This window comes from Neopelma chrysocephalum, unplaced genomic scaffold, assembly GCF_003984885.1.
Source record: "Neopelma chrysocephalum unplaced genomic scaffold, ASM398488v2 Primary Assembly neopelma1_59, whole genome shotgun sequence".
NCBI classification, from domain to species: Eukaryota; Metazoa; Chordata; class Aves; order Passeriformes; family Pipridae; genus Neopelma; species Neopelma chrysocephalum.
Genome location: NW_020897714.1, coordinates 23,636,764 through 23,659,062, shown reverse-complemented (window position 1 = coordinate 23,659,062; position 22,299 = coordinate 23,636,764). Strand labels below are relative to the sequence as shown.

General features: G+C 41.0%; 1 protein-coding gene across 9 annotated transcripts in view; it reads left to right on the top strand.

Moving 5' to 3' along the window:
* The window catches only part of TBXAS1 (thromboxane A synthase 1), a 248,880-nt gene that overhangs the window by 141,044 nt on the left and 85,537 nt on the right, over positions 1 to 22,299 (top strand). For all 9 annotated transcript variants that reach the window (XM_027680497.1, XM_027680495.1, XM_027680496.1 and 6 more), the window contains 4 exons: positions 5,711 to 5,827; positions 13,083 to 13,171; positions 15,640 to 15,788; positions 17,733 to 17,863. In XM_027680497.1, the coding sequence (XP_027536298.1) occupies positions 5,711 to 5,827; positions 13,083 to 13,171; positions 15,640 to 15,788; positions 17,733 to 17,863 (486 nt within the window). The remainder of the gene's footprint in view (positions 1 to 5,710; positions 5,828 to 13,082; positions 13,172 to 15,639; positions 15,789 to 17,732; positions 17,864 to 22,299) is intronic.

Here is a 22,299-nt window from a genome sequence, read left to right as displayed (position 1 = left end):
TGCTGCTTCTGGAGCTTGCCCTGGGAGAGAAAGCCTAGAGCTGCTCCCTACCAGAGCTAACACAGAGAACTGCATGGCATGCATGAAGGCTGAGAGAAGAATGACCCCTCCAAAACTTTCCCCGAAGAGGGAAAAGGGTGGGGGTGGGAGAAGCCCAGAGTTAGACTTGACTCTAGATACTGCAGTGCCCTTAGGTACCAAAGAAAGGCTAGAGGAGAGAGGAGTGAATGGCTCTCATTAGCATGGGTCATAGGGTTGAGGCTAGGGCTAAAGTTTAGGGCAGAGCGGGCATGGGATTCCAGTTAAAGCTGGATACTGCAAAGCCTGTAGGGCTAGAAGAAAGCTTACATGAAACCAAAAGGCGTTTGCTAGGTATGACTAATTCCAGAATTAATGTTGGAGTTACTGTTAGGATTTGGGATTTTTGGTGCTTCAGAGCTCAGTTCCTTGTTTGAATCTCACCAGACTGAGTGCTGAGGTTTGACCCCAGTAGAAATAAATCTTTTTTGATTAGTTTTTGTTAGCAGTAGGCTATGATTAAGTCTAAGTTTAAGATAACAAAGTTTCTGAGATCCTGTTTTATAGAGTTTCATTTCTTGCTGTGTTGTCAAAGCACATGGAGTAGATCAGCAGCTGGTTCTGTGGAGGTGAGTGGTTTATATTGTAGGTTTCCAAGCTAGTAGGTTTTTAAGGGTCTTTAAAGGTACACTTTAGGTTCTTCAAAGATTCGTCTGTTCAGGATATTTAAAGAGTGCATGGCTTCATTAACTTTCTTCTACTGGCTGCAAACCTTTATCCCTTTTTTTCTACCAAAGGAACAAGAAGAGGTTTCTAAGGGAACATCATGATGCCGTTACCCTTTTTCCTGCTTCAGGCAGTCATTGCTGGCTGCCAGAGGTTCAGTCTAGCCTGCTAGTGGCAAACTCAGAGAAGGAACAAACGATGTATGAATCAGAAGGCTACAATTTTACTCCAGGATAAAGCAGGGACAGGATATTAGTGCATGAGTAGGTCCTGCAGATGTCCATATTGACATGCTTGTTAGCATGGTTTTGTTGTGTATCGACTAGTTGTCCCCCAGGCATGGTCTGGGCACAGTTCAGGAGGTGAACATGTACCATGGCTATAAGCAGTTTGGATATGTCCATTCTTTTCAGGAAAGGGGTTTAACCTTGAGGGAGGTGGTGTTCTGTTCCACTTGGCCTCAGAGCCTGAGAAGAGTCACTTTCCTGAATTATTTAGTAATACAGAGCAAGCCAAATTGACTCAGGGACGATGAAAACTGATAACTGGGTCTGAAGGGTCAGCCTAAGGAACACCTTTATGGGGAGGGAATTCTTGCATCAACTGCAGAGATGCTGCTCATCTGCAAATATTGTTTTGTTTTCTGTTTTAAAAGCTCTGATGTTTTAAAGGATTTATTTGCAAGCAAATCCCTCCAATTTTCATCGTTGTTGCTGATGGCATGTCTGTGATTGTGGGAACTCAGCAGCACTTATAGGTACACTGCAGCAGATTACCATGCTGCCAGTAGTTTTCATGCAGCATTACTGTACCACGGTCAGAAATGGTTGATTGCACAGGAGAAGGAAGTGTAGAGGAATCGTTGAGTATTTAGATAATGATAGATGGAACATGAGCCTGATTGCACTTGACTTGAAAGCAACCTCCTTTGCCACTTAAAAAACCAAGATCCCACCCCTGAAAATATTACACCTGCCTCCCATGGTAATTTTTTTAGTGATTTTTATAGAGAAAGGATTTTCAGATACCTCTAGTACTTTGTCCATTTGGGAAGAGGTGACGCTTCGTCTTTCACTAAGACACTTCAGGCTCATTCTCACACCAAATCCATTTTCATTCCTGCTATATGAACCTGTAACACAGGTTATACAATTAGGAGGAAAGCGTTTGCAGAAACAATAAGGAAAACCTGATAAATGAAGTCTGCTATACACTGTCAGTCATGCTGATGCTGTTCCAATAAACACAAACATATTTTTGCATACCCAGTTTAAAGACACGGAGTAAAATAATTTATGGCCAGAATTGTCTTTCATTCCTTGCAGCATTTATATGTATAAAATACTGTACACACAAAAAATATGTTAAGGGAGCAATACTGACATGAAGTAGAGTGCTAGAAAGGCAATGCTGTAATTAGTGTTGTAGTTATTATAGTTAACACACTTTTTGTTCAGAAACTGGTTATCTCTCTGTGAATGCTCTATATACAGTCTTTATGCAATTATGAGCATTTTTTAAGGCGAGTGTTTGGTTTAGGGAGGGAATTTGCTTTCAAGGCAAATGCAGTGAGATTTATATCACATCTGTTATTATCCAAGTGGAACCTTGTCTTGCAAAGGAGATTTGTCTTATAGAGTGCACAGTTTGGGCAGCCTTCAATTTAGGAGTGGATGCAAAATACTTTTCCAAGTGTTACTCTATAATTTATTTTTTTTTTTCCCCCTGTACACTATTCAAACCTTTGGAAGACAAAAGCCGTCATTTCCTTGTGGGAATTGTTATTCAGCTCTTTCACTGTAGTTTGTGAGTGCCTCAGAAATGTTAATGTGTTGTTACCAATTCTGAGGAGGTGATGTGATGTCTCCTCTTTATAAAGCAGGAGTGAAGGCTAGTGATTGAAACATGGGTCTGAGAGTGTTTGCTAATTTGGGAGCCATATTCCATGACCTGATTTCTTGGACTAGTGCATTTCTCATGATCAAGGCACATTCCCTATTGTTGATTTCAGTGAGTGCTGCAATCTCACCCTCAGGGTTTGAAACTGAAGACCAAAGATATAAGGAATAGTTATTTGGTGACCAGCTGAGTCAAGATTTAGTGTAAGCAGCTTCCCTAGCAGCACATAAGAACTGTGAAGCAGAGGCTGGCATACAGTGCTTTCTGAAAGGATGGTGCTCATTTCCAGTTGTCTAGAGCCTCTTTTTTCTGATTCTACTGTGTCTTTGAATATCTGTAACAAATGAGGGAGCGCTCCAGTGAGTCTTTCTAGCTGGACTTCTGATCCTCAGGAAAGATACCTACTGACAAGTCAGAAAACAGATTGTTTATTTAAAAAGGAGACTCAGAGAAAACAGTCCTACTGCTTCAACTTTGACAGCTTGTCCCAAGTTTTCCTTGTTATTGCACAAAATAGAATGGTCTATGTATACATTTAAAAAGAACCCATGTTTTGTCTTACAGTAGTCATCTGATGACAGTACCTAAGTCAGTCTCTTCCTTCAGCTTAATATCCTGCTATGTACTTTTCTACTTGAAAACCCCTCATCTCTGCTCAAAAGTGGTCTGTAGTGTCAGCCCAGTGACATTAGTTTACTACACTGAATGGTGTTGCTGCATGTAAAACTATCCCATTAGCCTGTTTGCAATATAAAATAGGCTTCTGCATTTTACAAGCTTATACAGTGTAGTAAGAATCTGGCAAGTGTAAAGGAAAAAGGTGTTAAGGAGAGCTGGCAGCTCCTTAAAGAAACAATATTAAGTGCAAACTCTTCCAATAAGGAGGAAAGTTAAGGAAGTGCACTAGAAGACCAGTGTAGCTAAATTGCCAGCTCTTCATGGCTCCTAAAGAGAAGTTGTTTTTTACAGAGTGGAAAGTAGGTCAGATTTCCAAGAAGAAGGATAAAAAAAATAGCATTTAGTGACAATAAGATCAGAAATATTGAGGCACAAAATGATATTAAAATATTCAGGTTTGTTACAGGCGGTAAGAATTAATTTTTCCCGTACATTAGTAATGAAAGAACGACTGAAAGGAAAGGTTGGAGGGTGAAAGGAATCAACAGATGGGATTGGGAAGGCCAAAGCATCCTTGGTTTGTTTGGGTCTTTCCCAGTACAGTGGGTACTGTTGCTACTGATAACATGGGGGACTGTACTGCCACTGCAGTATCCAGAACATCTCAAATGCACAAATGAGTGTCTCTGTACGTCCTGGTAACTGGAGAAGCGTACACCTTCCACCCGCACCCACCGATCTTAGGGTGGTTTGTCCAGAGGACATTGCTATACAATGCGTGAAATACCAATTGAAGATGACTTGAAAAGTGTTTGGGAACAGCGCACTGTTGGAAGGAAAGGGAGGAGCCCAGAGGTGCCTTCTTTGCAAGTACTGTTCTGTAGTTTTGTTAATGAGTTAGATGATGTTCCTAAGTGCACTAACAATTTATGTAGAAAGCTGGTAAGGATGAAAGAAACGGCTAAAATTCAAAGTGGTGTTGGTCAGTTGGAGAAGTAGGCATGAAAAGAATGGTAACAGTTCAACAAGGACATGTTCTCTGTGTGACTCTTGGGAGTAACCAGCTTTAATGATAAAGGCTTGGGAATAACTTCCTGGAGAGTAACTGTTCAGAAAAAAAAAATCTGAGAGTTGCAAGGAATCACAAGCCAGTACATAAGTACATTGTCATGGTGTGGTATGTAGTAGTCTGGGATGAATAGAAAGGAATATAGCTTGCAGAACACATGGCAAAAAAAAAAAAAAATCCTTCCTTGTCTGGAGCACCGTGCCAGGTCACAGGGACTGTACCTTGAGAAAGAAGTAAATCAACAAGGCTATGCAGAGGGACAGTAACAACACTGAACAGTCAGTCCCAGATAACATGACTGATAAGTATGTATTGAGCACATTGGCATTATGTGGGGTAGATGGCAGCAATATGATTAGTGGTTATTACAGTCTTCTGTATATATGGGCTGCTACAAAGTTGGGGAGAATAAGCCGTTTCTATGCCTGTGACAGCACAAAGACTAAAGGTCATATGGTCCAGGAAAAGAGATCGTGCAACCACAGTAAAAGTACTCCAGGACTGGAAGAGTTTCAGTGGGGAGGTTATTGAATCCCCATAAGGCCTTCAGGAACAATTAGGAAACATCTTCTGACAATGTAAATTGTAGTAGATTCTGCTGTGGTGCTGGACATCTCCTGATGCCTCTTCCAGGCAGAAGTGTGATGTTTTCTGACATGCTTTCATCTTTTATATCCTTTTAATCCTTGGTGAATATCACTGTTCTCTGGATAGGAATTTCTTAAATGGTGGGGGAGATTAAAGTTTAGTAAATCCATAGTAGTTACCTTGGTACAGAACTTCATAAGAAACTGCTTTAAGCTACTATATTTGACAGCAGATGCAGCTGTAAGAGTCACAGGCCACAACTTCTTATGAGAGTGTTCCTTATAGACAGAGTAACGACTGGGACTTGCTTTCTAATCAACATATTTTCTGAAGACTTTTAAAATGCATGTAACAGTCTGACATACCAGCTGTCACCAGAAATCATGTCCCCCCACCAACACCCGCATGTGGTGCATTGGCACTCATGTCACACAGAGAGGGAGTGTTGACAAGTCCTCTTGCTAGTCACCTTAGGAAGGGAGGAAAGAAGCCAGGGTTCAATGAAGGCAATCTTAGGAGAAAACCACAAACATCAGAACTGGAACAGTCTGAGCAAGGAGTAACTGGGCTGGCCGAGGGCTTTTACAAGCCCAAGAGGAAATAAGTGCAGCAAAAGAGAAATTTTGTCCAGCCTCATCCATGTTTAGCTTGGTGTTTGGGACTGATTCGAACCTCTCTCATCATGGGACAGCAGTGCAATGCCATTCATGGCCAACCTTTCCAAGTTCCAGAGCCTTGAGTAGCTATAGTTGCATTTGTGTTATAACTGAATTATGCTTTTTTTTGACTTAGAAGCCGAACTTGATTTCCAAGCCAATGCTTGACAGCATCCTTTGTCTTCGAGATGACAGATGGAAGTATGTGCGGAGCCTCCTGACCCCAGCCTTCAGCGATACCAAACTGAAAGAGGTAAGGTGTAGACAGTTCTGATTTCATAATTTAGAAGACTTGTGCAGGCATCTGCTTTGTGTAGGTCCATATTAAGGATAGGTAAAACTTGCTACTTTGTGCCAGTTTATTTAGGCCTGAAGAGCACGTGCAGTAGAGCATAAGTACAGCATGGTCCAGGTCATAGACTGGTGAAAGTCAGAAGAGCTCAGCTGAGGATATGACCCTCTGTCTTCCTCTATATGAGCCAGTTTGTCCATGAAAGTGTAGCATACTCAACAAGGACCCTTACATCTTCCTCTCCCCTATCCTGTTAGGAGTAAGCTAAAGCACAGGAAAGGTTATTGCTCCCAGTTGGAACATAGCTTTTCATGATGTGCAGAGTCAGCAACTCTCACATTAACACAGGAACTGCTATCAGTCTATTTTCATTTCTCCATCTCCTTCCCCTCCCCTCCTCCTTTTATTCTTTAATCCTTTCATATAATAAAATAAGTCACTGGAACAGAATGTCATTGCCAGATAAATACCTCTGTACTGAAAATAAATGTCTCTGTGCTGACCTGCTGCTAATTTCCTATAAATGCATCAGCATTTGCTCAGCCATGGGAGCCCATTACCTGGTAACAAAGTCCTGTTCCAGTGACACGATATCTCTTAATTAAACGCAGATAAATGATTGACTGGTTAAAGTCTTCTTTCAAGGGGGAAAAAAAATCAACTCCGCAACAACAGAAAAATCACCTTTTCCTTTACGTATTTTTTTCTGAAAGGGAATCATGCCTCACTCCGGTGCCCAGTCCTGGGTTGTAAAATTTTCCACTGGGCAGACGCTTGTGTTGTTTTGACATGCCGCTGTCGAAATCCACAGTAACATCTAAATGTGTCTGCCTCTCCCAGCTCTATAGACAGCGGTTGCTTAGCAACACCGGCTGTCACCTCCTTATTATGGTAAATTCTAATTGGCCGTGAGCCTGGCAGAGATGCTGATTAATCACGACTGACAATGCCATTGGTTATGCGCCCCGACATTTGCTCTGTCACTGGCTCCATCATGAAATTTTAGCAAGGCAAGGGTGTTTAAATATGCAAGCGATTAGGTGCACATGGCATGGTGGGAAGAGGAGAGTTTTGCATTTTCCTGGTGGAAATTAGTCTTACTGCAGGTCATCAGCTCTTTGCTGGTGGACTAACAAAAGATAACTCTGCTCTCCTCTCAATTTGTGGAGAGCAACCTCTGCCGGCACCAGCCGGGCAGGCTTGGCTGAGGAGCACAGCGAGGGCAAGCGAGTGGAGCCTCGGGTGTCCTGCTTGGGCACACATGGGTTTGCAGGGTCTGACTGATCAAACTGACTTGGGAGGAGAAGTCATGGCACTCCCTTTGCACTGCTTGGTGGTGGAGCTGGAACGAAGGAATAGTGGTAGGAGGTAGAGTTGAGAGCTGGCCAGTGCCTGGTAGCCGTCTCGCATGCAAAGACTGAGCTCTTTATTTTTAGCCTGATAATCACCTTTCCCCATGCTGCCTCTTCCAAGCTCTGTGGAAGGGGTCTGACTGTGCATGGGCTCAGGGTGACCTGGAAATGGTTACTTTTTCCTCCCATTCTACACCAAGTGGGAAAAAGAGGAGTGGGGCAGGTCTCTCTGAAAAGCTCAGCTTTGTTCCTCTCTTCCATGCCTTCAGCAGAAGTCTCTCCATCTCGACACAGAGAGACACTTGCAGTAAGCCCATATGAGATTAAGAACTGCTGTTGAACGGATGTGCTCCTCAGCCTCACATTTCATTTTCTACCCAAATACATTAACAATCCTGGGATCTGAAGTTAATGCAACTTAAGTCCTTGCCCATGTGCTTTTCTTGCTGTTGCTTAATTTGGAAGCCATACCAACACTTCACAAAGGAAATTGATGCTCATTAATTATGATCTCACTTTTTAACTCTCCCATATTTGGTACTCTCTCAGAACCTCTACAGCAGCATGGAAACAAAACTACCATATTCTACTGTTGGCCATACTACAGAGTATTCAGATTTATGTAGAAGACATCCTGTTTATAATAAACCCTTTCTCTGTACTTCAAAGCAGTTACAAAACAGCTAGCTTTGGTATTAATTTATTACATAATAACCTAGAATGTTATTTTATACATATTTATAAATACTACTAGGCACTTTCCTTATTTTTTCTCCCAAGACATTGATTCTTTTGCCACAGAGTTCCAAGCTCTGATAAAATTCCACACCAAAGTCTGCCTCTCTGTTCACTCTAGATGTCTGCCTTGCCTTTGTTCCTCTCTGCAAACTCCCCAGTGATGCTGGAGAGACTGCAGACCTCCTGAGTGGTTCCTTGAGTGCTGCAGCCCCTAGTGCCACTCCAAACATAGACTTGTCTGTCTGGATGCTCTGAGAGAACTGAGAGCTATTAGCCTGTGACAGAGCAAGAAATGTTAACAACTCCTTGTGCTCCCCATAGCAATCACTTTAGATAAAAGATGCACCAAGGGCCAGAGACTGGTGGTTCCTGATAACTCCATTTCAGAAACACAAGAAGGGACAGTTTCAGGGCTAGCAAGAATGAGAAGCTGGTCATCTACTTTAACCCGGCTGCTGGAGGACAAGAGCCAAGGCAGAGCTAATGTACGTTGCTAAGATTTAACCTGCAGTGCTCCACAGAGGCACCTGGCTGCTGTGGCTGTGACCAGAGGCATACTTTGCTCTTGTCGCTGCACAGAAGTAGTGTAATGTCACTGAGAAGTTTGCTGAGCTTGAGGAATTTCCCCTTAGTTTGGCAAAAATCTCCAACAGCCAGTCACCAAATGATAAAAAAGTTGATTCCAGAAATTTTTAATTTTTCAGTTACAGGAAATGAACTGAAACTAGAGGTTATAGAGCTGTTGAGTAGCCCATATAGCGATCGCTGCGTGTATGCAGAGAGTTATTTTCATAACATTTTTCAAGAGTTTCTGACATCTTCTCTAGCTTTCTCCTTCTCTTTTCTCAAATTCTCTTTAAAAGCCATGCACTGTTTCACTGTTGCTTTTATGGATTTCTATATATTGGGTGTTCTCCCTTTTTAATTTTCTTTTTCCAATAAGCATGTGAAGATTAGTAAAGCAGTCCACTCTGAGTGAAGGAAGTTTTGGCTCCAGATAACATTAAATACAAATACTATAGTGGTGGTGAGCATAGCATAAAGCAATAGACTTCTAAGTTTGGTCCTGCAGTAAGATTTGGTAGCATCCCATATGACATGCCACTGGAGCTGGTAGCAGATCTGATAATAAGTTCTTTCCAGAAAGACCCCCTCATAGTGCCATTGCTATGGGAGCACTAAGAATGAGAAATGAGAGACAAAAGGCAGGAGACCCAAGAAATTTCACTTCCAGTTTTGACATTGACTGCCTGTGGGTGATCTGACACAAGCTACGTAAATTCTCTGCACATGAAACAACTTTCATCTTTTAAATGGGAATAATACCAATCACTGAAAGTTGATCCAAGATGTAATTCATGAGGAATTGATGAATACCTGGAGGCTCTAAGTAAAAGAATAATTTCCCAGTGTTCCTGTCATGCTCTCCTCAGCTATTATGTATTGAAACAAACTGACATGTTAGTGATCTTACTGTACCGATCTTGATTCCCTATTTAGTATTTCTTATTTTGTTCCTCTTCTTTTTGCTGTGGTGCCTGTGATGATCCTGCAGTTCTGGACCCCTTTGTCAGACTTGATAAATAGCTTTGCTCTCTTTTACAGCCAACACCAGCAGAAAACCTATTGATTTTTATTTATTCTGATGGTGCTGCAGTAGTCTTGTCATCTCCTATCAGTATGCTGGGAATCCTCTCCTCCATTAACAAACCATTAAAACAAAGCAGAACACAAAAATTAAGAGGAGAGATCACACCATAATGTAGCATTGTCCTAAATAACCTGTGAAGTGGAGTTTGTGTTGAGGCATTTCTTTCAAATGAAGGGAGACACAAAGCAGAACTTGGGATAACGTGGCAGAACAGTGCAGGAAAATCCTCTAGTGTCACTCTCAGGCATGTAGATCTTTCATGTCCCACTAGGACATAAGATCTGACAGTCCAACCATTAAGATCTCCTTGATTTGCTCTTATTCTGTTTGTGCACGTTGGTCAAAGGCATTTTGGAAGGGTCTCTGGAAATTGTTGTTGTTGCTGGGCAAAGCAAGCGTGCTCACCTAAGGCAAATCAAATAACTAACATAAAAACTGAGATGTGAAATGTGCATATCCTTGAGCCACGGATCAGTGTCTGGTTGAGTTGCTCATTTTGGTAAGTTGTGCCCAGGAATAGCAAGGCCCACTGTCAGGTGATGGAAACAAATCCGTTCACAAAACGTCTTCCTGACACTCCAGTCTTTTCCTGGTTTTGTTCAGGGACTTGAAATCTGGAACAGTAGCAATTCTTGTTTTAGGGATGTATTCTTTTTCCTTCTCCTTCCTTTATATTTCATGACATTTGTGGGACAAGAGGTCCAATGCGACTTCTGCTTCTGTATGCAAACAGTAAAGTCTCCAGTGTGTCTGTCTACAGTGAACATGATCCAGCCTTCTACTTTTTAGTTTGCTGTGCTAATAATAAGGGGAATAATAATACTAGTGAATACCGAGGGCCACATCTAACTAGAGGAACGTGACTCCAATGCCTTTGAACAGTGCAAACATCCACATGCGCTGTGTGTACGCAGAATCAGAAACTAATTGTTGTTATGTGCCAAATAGCATATTGGCAGGATTTAAACAGCAAAGCCCCTGGCATCATGAAAACCCTAACCCCAAATGCTCTTCTTTGGCAAAAAGAAAGAAATTTGGACTCTGGGCTACTCTTGCTATTAGATAACTGGCAGATCAAATATTTACAGGGACCATATTGTTTAGATTTTTCTTCATCCTGTTCCTCTCAGCCAATCTGAACACAGAGCAGCTGGGGTTTGTTTACCTACCAAGAACTGAATCTCAGGCAGGTTATGCAGGTTTTATGTTCTGACTGGCAAATGAGAATGTATGGAAAGTCACTGTTACCAAGGCAGTGTAGATCAACGTGTCTGTTTCTGTGCTGGTTTTCAGCATTTGGTATATTTCACCTCCCCCAACACTACTTTATTTTTCTTGACAATTGGACAAAGAGTTTGGGGTGTTAAGGGACTTGAGAATGTTTCAGTCTGTGGTCTTTGTAGTTCGCAATCTTGGACTAATTTATGCCCCCCAGAGGAATAAAAACCCAAACACAACCTATGATTCCTGAGTAGATATCCCCTGTAGCTTTCATACACAAATAATTGTCTCATCGATATGACTGTCCTATCATGCTAACAATAAATCAAATCCATGTGCCCCCCCCCTTATTTTCCTGGTTAGATTTACTAATAAAAATACCTTATGGCTGGAAATGAATTGCAACAGTATTTTGAAAGCTGGTGGAATGAGGAAAGTGCAGAGGTGCTGTGGGATGCCCTGGCCAGACGTGCCCTTGATATCTCTGCCAGCTGTTGAAGAGCAATAGCAACCAGCTGGGTGGTTGCAGATCTGGTGATGTGATGAAAAAAAAGAGAAAATAAGGCAATAACAGGAACATCTGAAATGATCACCATCTGTTTAGGAAACATCATACCTGTTAAAATACGGATTTTCATTTTGTTCTCCTTGACTGGTTCAATTCATTGGAGGGGCTGGACTCAGATTATAAAATATTTCACCCTGGTTCAGTCTGTTGAACAGAAATGTGTTAATGTTGTTGAACCATTTGAGAAGCAGCTCACTGCAGGGGATCTTCTTTGGAAAGCCAAAAGGGGAAGAGAACTGCCACATAACATGGTGTGCCCCTCCCAAACACATAATAGCTACTGTTACCAAATACTAATCTGCCATCAGAATTGTCTTGTGAGACTGTGGCAAAGCCCAAATCACCCTGGCTTTGAAATGAAATTTCTCCTGTATAGGCACGGGACCTCGAGAGCAGCTAGACACATTCTTGACTCAGACTTCTGCCTTTGGAAAACATATTGGATGCTCCCGCGTTGGCCTTTTGACTGTGTGTAGTCTTGCCCATGTGTTAGGATGGCAGTGTGCCTGTGCACAAAGTGTTATGCCAGTTTCACAGAGGTAGAAGTGCCAAGCAAAATGGACTTGGCTGGGCAGGCTGCACAGCTCTCAGAGAGTGCGGCGAGGCTGCAGTAAGTCTTTTTTGGTAACGAGAATGTCAGAGGAGTAGGAGGAGTCTGTTCTCATGTTTGTTGACATCCGTATGCTGAAGGAGGTTGTTCAGGAAGGAGAGGCAGGTTTTTGTGTGTATGTTGTGGGTGCCTGGCATAATTATTGAGGCAAGACTGTGGTATTAAGTTGTAGGCTGTAAGGATCTCTTGGCAGTCTCTGTGGGAAAGAGCCATAGGACATAATTCCTTTAGGTTCACAGCTGGATTGCTGCTATACCCTTCCTCTGCCCCCGTAAGTGTCTGATCCATTTCATATGTAAAAAGTTAAAGAGAAAGAAAGAGAGACTTTAATGAGGTCTTCTTGGTTGCCTGTGTTATGGTTTCACTGAAGCCCTAGAGAGGAGACTCTTGCACTGTGAACTGTGGGTAAGTCTACCCAACCATCATATGTCAGTGACTGGAAAGAACAATTAGTTGAATAAATCATATGAATGTCCATTTAATGGCATTCCAGAAAATCCTTTCCTCATGTAGCAATAGTAGTTTGCCCTCAGCTGCCTGTAGTGGTACACAGGGTGGTTTTCTAATGTACGTGTTAAATCCCTCAAACCGAGAGACAGCAGGATGGAAGTGCTGGGCCTCTGATGCCAATACCTTTACAGGACTTTGGGACTTTGGAAAATACTATTCTTTCTGACCTGGAGCATATGTAACCTGAGTGTAAAGTACTCTAAATACGGATCATGATAAATCATCAACTGGAATGATTAGAAAGAGAGGGGGATATTTTTGCTTGATAGCTCTCTGTGTATGTAGCCATAGGTGAGCAAGAAGCATAGGTCAGGTAAGTGACAGAGCCTCTTGTATTTAGGCCCAGAGCTGTAGAAGATCACTCCTGTAATTTGTAGGTTTATTTTTAGCAGACAGTGCCAACATTTCATCTTACCTGTGCATAAGTGCCTAACCACACTTGCAGAGGAACCTGAGAGCTCCATCCCATTTACTAGATAAAAGTAATTGTGAATAATTGTTTTTGTTGGTTTCTTTTTTCCTTAAGATTTTCAATGCTTTTCACAATTCAATGTGTTCCTTTCTAGATGACACCACTAATAAACCAGGCCTGTGACATCCTGCTGTGTAACTTGAAAGTCTACGCAGATTCTGGCAAAGCTTTTGATATCCAGAGGTATGTTCTACATGCCAGAAATTAGTAGCAGATTAAAAAAAAAAGTCAGTAGCAGCAGTTATTCTAAATATGCACTTACTGTATAAAAGTTTTTTCTTCCTCCCTTATTTTTAAGAATGGAGATCATAGTTTAATAGAGGATGTGTCTGATAAATTCCTTTTCTTCCTGGGGGCAGCCATTGCATACTTGAAAAGTAATTTTGGTAAAGCATCTAATGTATTTCTAGAGGTTGTTTAATGAAGTTTTAACAGCTGGAAGCAGAAAGGAGGGCTGCGTCAATCCCTGCCCAGTCTGTTCACTACAGTCTGCCAATAATGTACAAGTATAAAAATTGATTTGATATCAAATATCTCTAGTCCATCACCCTCTTGCTTTTTTTTATATGAGTTTTTTTTGAGCACTTAATCATTCTTACCAGATCCTTCACATCCCCCCTCATGGCACACTAGCCTTTTGTGAAACAACGGGATCGGTACTCCAGATGAGAATGCACCATTGGTTTATAAAATGACATTTTAATATTTCCCATATTGTGCTTTCATTTGTTATGCATTTAATATCCTATTATCTTTTTTGTCGCTCTTTCATCAGAGGTCTTCACTGAACTGTTCACAACACTGTCTTCTCTGAGTAGATGCATTTCCTCTAGGACGCTGTGCAGCATATGAGTGGTTCAAATGAGTTCTTTCTAATAGGCCCTATTTTTATGTACACTTCATTTGCTGGGTTGGTCAGTGCCCTCTGAAGTTCTTCATGATTTTCCCCAAACTGAAGAAGCACAAATAATATTGTTTCATCTGAAGAAATGGATATTTAGCCACAATTCATTCATCTCTTTTCAAGGACATGTGTACACATGCACATGCAAGTGTATGTGTGTGCACGGAGATCTCTTTATTAAACACCTGAAGAGATGCTATAAAACCTCAAGATACATTACACTAGCTGAGTGCTCTGATGAAAATTGGCCTTTTGAGTCCTTCCAGACTTTTCCCTTTTTTCTATTTTTCTTTTGTCTTGCCTGGTCTCTTAGCTATTGATCTATTATAGGGTTTCACCTCTCAAGAGACATTTTGGAAAAGAACTTTTGAAAGTATAAATGAGTGATGTTGACCATCTCAGAACATGATCTTTCAGTTGTTTTACCATACTACCATTTCAGCAGGTTTGACAGTTATAAATGTGATTCTCATTCCATTGCAGTTTCACAGAATTGCCTTGGGAGCTGGTTTTGGATGTAAATACCATATCTGTAACCTCCTGTGATCTTGTACGTTAGTTGTCTTTAGCCATTTTGTGTTTTGCCAACAAGTCAAAATTTAGTTTTTAAGGTCTTTTTCAGTACCTTGGAGAGATAAATGATTGAGTGCCTCTGAAATTATTGTTTTGTAGCAATGGATGCTCTTAACATTCCAGCTTCTAAAAATTCCTTCTTTCTTTTTTTCATGTGTGTATTTGTAAGAGTTGGAGACCCAAAGAAGTTACCTCACCTTGCATTACTGTTGTAATCTTTCAAATCTGATCTGGTGTCATCAGAATGACAGCGCCCAAAGATCATAGTTTAGAAACACTGCTTCACAATGTACACAGGATATAATGGGCCTGACTCTTGACCTTCTCTTTATACATGCTCATTCAGGTTAAAACCCCAGAGATTGAAATCAGCCATTTGTAAGAGCTAGAAGATAGAAGAACATTCATTGCAGACTTGACCACAGATCAGAAGAATGAAATTTCAAGGATATTTTACATTCTCAGTCCACTTATCTCAAAACTAAATAGCTGCTAAAGCCCAGTAGAAAAATAAAGATGGTGAGGCAACTGGATAGATGGTTAGATATGCAGGGGGAGATTCAGTAAGTTCTGAAGTTTCTAGATCATGGTCCACAGATGATTTGTAATTCTCGAAGCACTGGCTGCTCCTCTGCAGATATACAGATTTCACATGGTGTCAGTTCCTCTTGGTTTTGCCCATGGATTTACATTACAAAGGAGGTATAGAGAAGAGGGAGGAAATCCTTAAGCAATGTTATTTTATTTAAGCAACTCTTATCTCTGAGAGTTTAGGCGGGACTGGTAATAGATGTGGTTTTTGCAGTTTAAAATGAGAAAGGAGTGATCTCTTTTATTAGGATGCATACTAGGAAAATGCCTATGAGTCTCTGATGACGTGTTGCCTTTGATTTCTAGGTAATAAAAAATTAATTTGTTTATTTCTAATAAATATTTGATGGAATTATTTAGCTAAATGAAAATATGTTCACTTTATATGTGGAGAGAAGGTGACCGTTATTAAGCATCAGCACTTGTCAGAATGATAGAAACATCTCTTGTTGGCAAAACTCAAATCTAAGAGCAAAAAGAAACTCAGTGGCAAAAATTAATGCTATGTTATGTTTGTAGAAGCAAGATACTAATGGATATGTGATTTGTAGATAACAATGTATAATTCTTCAATTCAATGCAGGTGTTACAACTGCTTTACATTGGATGTCGTTGGTAGCGTAGCTTTTGGTACTGAGGTGGATTCCGAGAAGAATCCTGATGACCCCTTTGTTAAGAATTGTAGAACATTCTTTGAAATGTCTTTGTTTAAGCCTCTCCTCATTCTAATCCGTGAGTATAGTCTACATTTGTCTACTTCCTTATGGTAACTTCCTGAAAGTAATTCTGAACATACTGAAGCCATAGCAGGAAGATTTATAGCTGACTTTATTTCAGAGGTGTTCAGAATGCAACCTACAGGCCAAATATACCCTCGAGATTTCCACCATATGCTCTGCAGCTTCTGTCACCATTAATGAAACTTACTCCAGAAACTGAGAGTCTGGGAACACAATGCTCCAGGTTCATCTGAGAGAAAAGTTTCTGGGTCCTGCAGTTTTTATGGTATTTGTACACTTCTCATTAAAACAGAGTAACAGCACTTAAATGTAAAGTTGTTTGCACGTGGTAGAGATTGAAATCCCCTCTACTAACAACATTAACAACCCACCACAGAAAAGAGACGGAGGAGCATAAACAGATAGTATAAGTCCTCCCAATTATTTTTTGAATAGCAGCAGCAGCCTGGTTAGTGGCTATAAAGGATAAAGATAACAGGCATCATGAAGAGAATGTACTTATTGTCAGATGAATAGATAGCAATTCATGAGTGGGGTATAAAGCCATTTAGTTCTAGGAGGCAGAAGCTAAGGCTTCATGGTGATGATGGTCTTGTTAAGTCAAGGGCAGTAAGAATTGTAGATGAGGAAGCCACTCCATAATCAATCCCATTGAAGTTTTATCTTCTTGATATCTAGACCTGCACACAGTCATGTCAGGTGGCACAATGGCAAAGTTTCCCGTGCCCATCTGATCCTGCTGGCATTACAGATTGCACCTGGACTCACAGCACATGAACTGTTTCCTTCTGGAGTTGTGTATCCAAATTGTCCCGGGGTTAATGTTTAACCTGATTGCGAAGTGTGATTTGTGACCAATTTCTTAAGGGACAGAAATGTGCCCCATATGTCTAAGAGCGTGCCCTTCATTAAAGCAAGTCTTTGTAGGGTTTGAGGTTGGATTCCTTGGTTCATCTCTTGTGCTGATTCATTATGTGGTCTGAATTTCCACACTGTGTTGCCCTGTTGGCAGGACACGGTTTGTCCAATGACTGATTTGTTAGTTTTATGTTGTTTGTAAGTTAATGAGGGGTTTATTAGGATGCAAGACTTCACTCAGATTTCTAGTTCCTGACTATGAAGACCATGGACTGGAGACCATTCTTCCAGAATGTGTGGCCTGTTTAGAGAAGCAAAATAAAATAGAATCATAGAACAGTTTGGATTAGAAAGGACCTTTGCAAGTCATTTAGTCACACCCCCTACAAAGAGCAGAGATGTCTTCAACTAGATAGGTTGCTCAGAGCCCTGTCCATGCTGACCTTGCGTGTTTTCAGGGATGGAGCATCCACCACCTCTCTGGGCAACCTGTTTCAGTGTTTTACAACCTTCATTGTGAAAAACATCTTCCTTATATCTAATCTAAATTGGCTTTCTTTTAGTTTAAAACCAGTAGCCCTTGTTCTATTGCAAGAGGCCCTGATAAAGAAAGAGTTTGTCCCCATCCTTCTTGTATGCTCCCTAGTACTGGAAAACTGTAAATGAGAATGAACACTACACAATTTCATAGATTGGTGCAATAAGCTGCTAGGCTAGTTCAAGATCCCCCACCTTCTCTGTGTAATTGGGTAGGCAGAGGAAATAATGCCTCCCCTTTGTTGTGGTCGCTCTGTGGCATCAAAAAGCTGAACCACAATCCTGAAGCATTGTGAAAGCAAGCTTGGAAGGCATCTGTCTGGCAGGAGAGTCCTGGACAGCATGGCATTTCTAAAAGGAAATCCTTTACCAGCCTGTGAGGGTGGAAGAAAAAGAGGGAGAGGGAAAGAGGAAAAAACAGGTTTCATAAAAGGAACACATCCCACTTGATGAGTTTTATAATATTAATGAAAGAAGCAGGGGGGGGATTATATGCCTTCACAGTCTGATTCAATGTTTTTTGCTTTAAAATATCTTACAGTTTCTTTCCCATTCATAATGATCCCACTGCTACGCATTTTTCCAAACAAGAAACAAAAGGAACTGAATGGATTTTTTATCCAAACCATAAAAAATGCAATTGTCTACAGGCACCAGCAAGATGCAGCTGAGGTAAGGCTATTTCTGTGATAAATATATGGGTAAGCAAATGTTTTGAGAAAAACTGTAAGTGACATAAGCCTCAGTTTAAAAAGCAAACTCAGTCTGTTTGAACAGTCAGAGTATTTTAGTGAAGATTTTATTAACTTTTAGCTTTATGTACCATCAGGCAGGGTTGGTGTTTATGCAGAATTGTTAACACACTACAAGATTGCTTTTCTTAGTATTTCTGTTCGAGTAAGGATGCAGAAAATGTTACATCTAGGATGACTTTTCAACCCAGTTTCTAGACCCAGAAGGAAAGATTCACTCTGTAGAATTTCTTCTCGTCTTAAACTCAGGTGTTGTGTCTATGCTACTTTTCCTTAAGGACCAGAGAAAAAGAAGGCCCCACTGAGTGTTTCAACCCAATCATTACCTAGGAGCTGAGGCACATTTTATATAGCCCTGCGATGGTTCCTACAGCTTTCCAACATGGAAAGAACCTGAATGTCTGGTTAGAGCAGTCGATTGATATAGAGATGGCTAACTAGAAAGGTAGTAAATACCACCTGAAATATGCAAATAAATGGGTATGCATTAGTAGCAAATAATTTGTTCCTCCTTTGTTTGGCCACAAGGCAGTCTGAGGGGTTTTTTGTTTGTTTTTTAATCACTGTTGTTTATGAAGTATCTGAAGGCACATGCATTTTTGTGAACATCTCTCTATTTTTGGTATATGAAGCATTTGGAAATAGGCCTGTGCTTCAGTTCTAGGATACAAAAGTTCATCAGGTCTGCTTGTTTTTTGGACCATTTTTTACTGCAGACTGCACACAATATCCCTAAAAATAAGTTAACCAATTAATTATGGATGTGTAGTGAGAAACAAAGAATATCAGTGAGAATTCCATTTTTAAGGTAGCTGAGACAAATTTTAACAATTGAGATGAACTGCACTGCAACACAGACATTAAAGAAGCTGTTAATATTGAAATATAAGAGATGTTTCTGAGATGAAGGGCAATGCTGATGGGCTAACAGCACAGGTGAGATTGGGTCCTCCCAACTTTTTACAGTTTTTTGGCCCCACCACTTCACCCCAGCTGCCACCTTTCAGGATAAAATGAATTTTAGTTTACCTTTAGTCTACCTCCAGAAAACATTTAAAAATAAAATTGATATTCAGAAGTATTGCTGCTCTTTGCTGTGTTGTATGTTCTGCTCTTTGACTTTTTCTGCAGTGAAGTCTCACTTCTGTGTTTGTTGCACTTTGTCACCCCGTGCTGTTGGTTGTTCCTCCAACAGCAAAGGGACCTGGGAGTCCTGGTCGATGGCAAATTGAATATGAGTCAGCAGTGCCCTGGCAGCCAGGAGGGCCAACTGTGTCCTGGGGGGGGGCATCAGGCAAAGCATCACCAGCTGGTCTAGGAAGGTGATTGTTCTGCTCTGCTCTGGTGCAGCCTTACCTTGAATATTGTGTGTGGTTTTGAGCACTGAAATATTAGAAAGATAATCAGCTATTAGAGAGAGTCCAAAGGAGGGCAGTAAAGATGGTGAAGGGCCTTGAGGGGAAGCCATGTGAGGAGTGGCTGAGGGCACTTGTCCTTTCAACCTGGAGGAGACTGGGGGAGACCTCATTGCAGTTTACAGCTTCCTCATGAGGGGAAGAGGAGGGGCAGGCACTGATCTCTTTTCTGTCGTGACCAGTGACAGGACTTGAGGGAATGGCCTGAAGCTGTGTTAGGGGAAGTTTAGGTTGGATATTAGAAAAAGATTCTTCCCCCAGAAGGTGGTTGGGCACAGGAACAGGCTCCCCAGGGCAGTGGTCACAGCACTGAGCCTGACAGAGTTTAAGAAGTGTTTGGATGATACTCTCAGGCACATGGTGCGACTCTTGGGGGTGGTCCTGTGTCGGGCTAAGGGTTGGACTCAATGATCCTTGTGGGTCCCTTCAACTCAGCATACTCTGTGACGAGCAGGAGGCAGAAATCTGTGCATATGCAGCCTGTTTGCAGGTTTTACTGCTTGATGGCGCAGAGGTATAAGGTTATATTGGAAGGAATATAGGGAGATACCGTAAGAGATAACACATGGCAGTAGCTGCCCAGTGTCAGGGCAGCATGGAGGAAAGTACAAGGTCCATGTTTGCCTTAGCAGTGTATGCATAAGTCCATGGACCCATCTGCTCCTGGACTTTTGCCTAGTTTGCAAAACTGGCATGTGGGAACCATTTCAAGTGCTGGGAGTTAGACACTTAGGACCAGATTTCTAAGGGCACATTAAATCCCCTTTGCAGTTCAGGGTTATTACTGTGGCTTTCAGAAGTGGCTGGAAAGTTTGGAGCTTTCTCTTTTTCCCTTTTCACTGTCTGTCTTGTTACATGCTCTTAGAATTTTGACTGTTTTAGGTTGGTGGTGCATGAGTCTTGTTACAAGTGTGGGCAACTTAATAATTTACCAGGGGCATAAAAATGGTATGTGAAACAGATCAAAATGCAGGTTTTTTTAAAATTAATCCAGAAATTAAATCTGTAGAGATTAGGTATCCTAGATAGCCCTGCATGTGAAGGAGAATTATGTCCTGTGTCCTAGGTCTCAAATGATGAAATGTACCCACTGAAACCACTCGGAATTTTGGCATTGAATTTTAATGAGCCAAGATATAACTGGTGGCTACTGATTTGTGCTAATATTGAGAGCTGTAAGCCAAGTCTTATTATCTCCCCGAGGTGCATCAGGCCAATGGGTATTCTTTAGGTTGCCACATTCCTAGATGTTACATTGTGTGCATCTTTTACTCCTCATTGATTTTAACATCATTAAAAATACTTTTGGGTTCTTTTCTTGAGGTGGGAGGTGGTGGGAAGGGTGAAAAAAGCCTTTGGAACAAACAATGAAAAGCTCCATGACAGTGATTCAGCTGAAGCTTGTCTTCCTCTCATCTGCAGCTAATGTGAACAAAGAATAAAGAAAGGCCAAAAAACAACGTGGCAAGCAAAGTCAGCCTGTTATCATCCCTGTTCTATCAGTAAATGAAACAATGCTTCTGAATGCCTAAAGATAATCCCATGGGTAGATAGTAATTTTACAGCCAGGTTTAGATCTAATAATACGCTTGCAGCTTACATGAGATCTGTGATGTCACTTTCTCTCATCCTGTTGTTTAGTGGTGCAGATGTCATTTTAATTATATATTATCTTTCTGTGGTCACTCGAATAATTTTAGTCCTGGATATTCAACTCATTTGGCTTATGTACAAAAACATTTAGTGGTTGTACTTTAGAAATTTTAATATGTTACATTTATTCATGGATTCAAATTATTGTAAAAGGCTTTTCCCACTATTTACAGAAGAGCAAATTTACCCTGCTCAGAAGAAAAAGCACAAATTTAATGCACCACTTAACACCTACTTTGAAGACTCCGGCAGGATTTAAGTGTTCAAATACCTTATCCTGATTATCTGCCCAGGTTTAAATTTTTCCCCGAGGCAAAATGTTTCCAGAAACAGGGCAGATAGAGTGTTTATTTCAATAAATGATCTTTGATAGATTTTAATTTAATAATCTGATATGCAAATCATTATTCATGTAAGAGTTGTTTTATATCATGTTATAGCTCAGTTCATAACCTACCAGTTTATTTTAAATTATGATATCTAAATGAAGGAGTCTTTCATAGTGCTCAAAACTGAGACTCCTTTCCAAAACTGTGGGTTGAAACTAAGCCCTCTGTCAGCAGATGGAAGTCCAGAGTTTAATTTGTAATCCATAGTAATAGCAATTGGAATGTAACAATTTAAGAGTATTGCAAAACATTATTTTTGGAAAATCACAACAGATCTGTGGGAAAATCCATTTTTCAAACTATGCATCCTTTAACAAGAAGAATTGGAGAGTTCATAAAGGCTTCAACACATTGTTCTGACATCTCCTGATTTTTCCAGTCATACTATCTTCTGTAAATGCATAATTCAAGGTCACAGATCCATGCCAGGACGGTAGTGATCCAGTGATGTTTCTGATGATCATCAGCTTTTTCTTGGTGGTCTCAAGCTGATTTGAAATGAGAGGGTGACAAAGCACAGGAAAGTATCACCAGAACTGTTTTCATTGGCATCTTGGTTCACAGTTTAGTTGGTCTGGATGGAGACCTACAGACTACCTGAATGCTTTTAATGTAAATGCAGAACAGACAGAAGGAACCACAGGAGAATAGTGCGAAGGCTGTGCTGCTGTGAGCTATGCTTTCCATTGAGCCATGTGGTGTAAAGCCACAAAAACTGTACAGTGTGGTCAGTCCTGGTGATGATCTGGCATCCTGTGGATTGGTATGGCCCTGGGATGCTCTGTTACTCTGCTGTACCAGGCAGAGATCAAAAGAGGTTGTTGTCTTGTCAGCAATTGCCAGTGAACTATTGCAGACCCCCCAGTTTTCCCCACTTGCCATTCTCATTCCTGGCCAAT